Source organism: Eurytemora carolleeae, unplaced genomic scaffold (genome assembly GCF_000591075.1).
Source record: "Eurytemora carolleeae unplaced genomic scaffold, Eaff_2.0 scaffold2462, whole genome shotgun sequence".
Classification (NCBI taxonomy): domain Eukaryota; kingdom Metazoa; phylum Arthropoda; class Copepoda; order Calanoida; family Temoridae; genus Eurytemora; species Eurytemora carolleeae.
Window position 1 is genome coordinate 4,754 of NW_019398350.1, and position 931 is coordinate 5,684.

Below are 931 nucleotides of genomic sequence, written 5' to 3' on the forward strand. Positions count from 1 at the left end.
TTTCCATTTCTTCCAATTTTGCCCTATTGATGTTGTATAATAATACACACTACTTATTTCTTAATTCTAACTCTCTGCGCGTTTGTGTGCAATTCAAGACTTTTAATTTTAAAATTAAGACTAAAACCAAACAAGAAGATAGCTATCCAAAGTTAATGCCAAATTACGTTTTCCTCTAAACTTTGAACTTCAATGACGACGATATAATACTTTAAATTTATCAAACTTAAGTTTGAATATGTGATTTTATATGGAGTGTTACATGATTATGCAAAGAAAGAAAGAAGTGAGAACCATGAATGTGAGAAAAATATCTAATACAATCTGTATTGTCGTCTCTCAACGTCCCATACTTTGTGGGTAACCCTGCATAATATCTCTAGGGTGGAGTAATGTCCATGAGCTGCTCCGTGAACTCCCCGGAGACACTACTCTACTGGATCAAGGAGAAGGATGACCGGCTCCTGGAGTCAGGACCTCGTCAGGATCACCGTAAACTTAGGACACAGCGAGCTTTTTTCACTAAACCCGAGGAGAACCAGTTTTACGAGTCCGGGGGTAAGATAACCCACGTGCTGCCTGATACACAGTCTGGTGGAAACCGGTTTTTCAAGTTTGAACCAAATGAACGAACTACTCCTGCTCGTCCTCGGCTAGTTGTAGAACCTACTGGAGAACTAGTTATTCACAACATTCAACAATCAGATGAAGGAATTAAATAGATAAACAAATTTTGAATTTTACATGTTTTAAGCCTTAATTTTTCACTTCTTTATCCCTTTCTATACTTTTTCACTTTTTTAACTTTCAATTCTTTGCTCTATAATTCTTTTCTTTTTCTGCTTTTCATGTTATCACATTTTACTTAGTTCTCTTCTTCTTTATACATCTTTCCCTGTCCCACCCCTTCTTTATAATTCCTCCCCCCCCC

The 931-nt window shown here is 36.8% G+C and overlaps 1 protein-coding gene across 1 annotated transcript in view; it reads left to right on the forward strand.

Annotated features, from left to right (window-relative positions):
* Positions 1-244: 244 nt before the first annotated feature.
* LOC111717262 (roundabout homolog 1) overlaps positions 245-931 on the forward strand; it is a gene marked incomplete at its 3' end in the record, with an annotated part of 9,807 nt that continues 9,120 nt past the window's right edge. The window contains exon 1 of the mRNA XM_023492771.1: positions 245-711. Coding sequence (XP_023348539.1) covers positions 393-711 — 319 coding nt within the window. The remainder of the gene's footprint in view (positions 712-931) is intronic.